We start from the raw sequence: 1,553 nt of genomic DNA, 5'->3' as shown, positions 1-1,553 counted from the left end.
CTCATCCTAAAATTCATATGTAATCTCAAGGGACCAAGACCATTCTATGGGGAAAGGAAAGCCTTTTCAACAAATGGTGCTGGGAAAAGTTGATATCCACATACAAAAGAGTGAGTTAGACCCTTACTTAACACCATATACAAAAATTAACTTAAAATGGATCAAAGACTTAAATATAAGAGTTAAAATGATAAAACTCTTTGAAGAAAACATAGGACAAAATCTTTGCAGCATTGGATTTGGCAGTGATTTATTGGATATGACACTAAAGAGATAGGCAACAGAAAAAAAAATAGACAAATTGGACAACAAAACTTTAAAAATTTTGTGCATCAAATGGCACTATCAACAGAGTGCCAGGCAACCTGCAGAATGGAAGAAAATATCTGCAAATCATACACATGGTAAGGGATTAATATCCCTTATCATATATAGAGAGAACTCCTAAAGCTCAATAACAACAACAAAAAAACCCAATTCAAAAATGGATAAAAACCTTGAAGAAACATTTCTCCAGCGAAGATATACAAATGTCCAATAAACACATGAAAAGATGCTCAACATCACTACCCATTAGAGAAATGAAATATCAAAGCTGCAATGAAATACCATCTCAAACCCATTAGGATGGCTACTACATACTATATGAACAAACAGAAAATAACACATGTGAGCAAGGATGTGGTGAAATTAGAACCTCTGTGCACTGTTGGTGGAAATGTAAAATAGTATAGCCACGGTGGAAAAAGAACATGATTGTTCCTCGATGATTAAAAATAGAAATACAGCTTTTTGGATCCGCCATCTGCGGTGGCACCGCCGCCAATATGCAGATATTCGTGAAGAGCCTGATGGGGAAGACCATCACTCTCGAGGTCAAACCCTCGGATACAATAGAAAATGTAAAGGCCAAGATCCAGGACAAGGTAGGAATTCCTCCTGACCACCAAAGACTGATCTTTGCTGGCAAGCAACGGGAAAATGGACGTACTCTGTCTGACTACAACATTCAAAAGGAGCCCACTCTTCATCTTGTGTTGAGACTTCGTGGTGGCGCTAAGAAAAGGAAGAAGTCTTACACCACTCCCAAGAAGAACAAGCATAAGAGAAAGAAGGTTAAGCTGGCTGTCCTGAAATACTATAAGGCGGATGAGAATGGCAAAATCAGTCGCCTTTGTCGGGAGTGCCCTTCAGATGAATGTGGTGCTGGAGTTTTTATGGCCAGCCACTTTGACAGACATTATTGTGGCAAATGTTGTCTGACCTATTGTTTCAACAAACCAGAAGACAAGTGATCGTACATTGGTTAATAAAAGACATGAACTAATGAACTCAAAAAAAAAAAAAAAAGAAATACGATATATTAGCAATCCCACTTCTGGGTATACGCCCAAAAGAACTAAAATCTGGGTCTCAAAGAGATATTTGTATACCCATGTTCATAGCAGCAATATTCATAATAGCCAAAATGTGGAAGCAAACCAAGTGTTCACCTACAGATGATGGGTAAGTGAAATATGGTGTATATATGTATGCAATGGAAGATTATTCAA

General features: G+C 37.7%; 1 protein-coding gene across 1 annotated transcript; it reads left to right on the top strand.

The window, feature by feature from the left end:
* The first annotated feature begins 801 nt into the window (after positions 1 to 801).
* On the top strand, positions 802 to 1,348 carry LOC309966368 (ubiquitin-ribosomal protein eS31 fusion protein-like). The gene has a single exon (XM_082846331.1). It carries the CDS (start codon positions 828 to 830, stop codon positions 1,293 to 1,295), a length of 468 nt encoding a protein of 155 aa, XP_082702457.1. The 5' UTR covers positions 802 to 827; the 3' UTR covers positions 1,296 to 1,348.
* The last annotated feature ends 205 nt before the right edge of the window (positions 1,349 to 1,553 follow it).

This window comes from Leucopleurus acutus, assembly GCF_964270905.1.
Source record: "Leucopleurus acutus genome assembly, chromosome: 9".
In the NCBI taxonomy this organism is placed as follows: Eukaryota; Metazoa; Chordata; class Mammalia; order Artiodactyla; family Delphinidae; genus Leucopleurus; species Leucopleurus acutus.
Note: the sequence above shows the minus strand (reverse complement) of the source record. Positions and strands in the feature narration are given on the sequence as shown.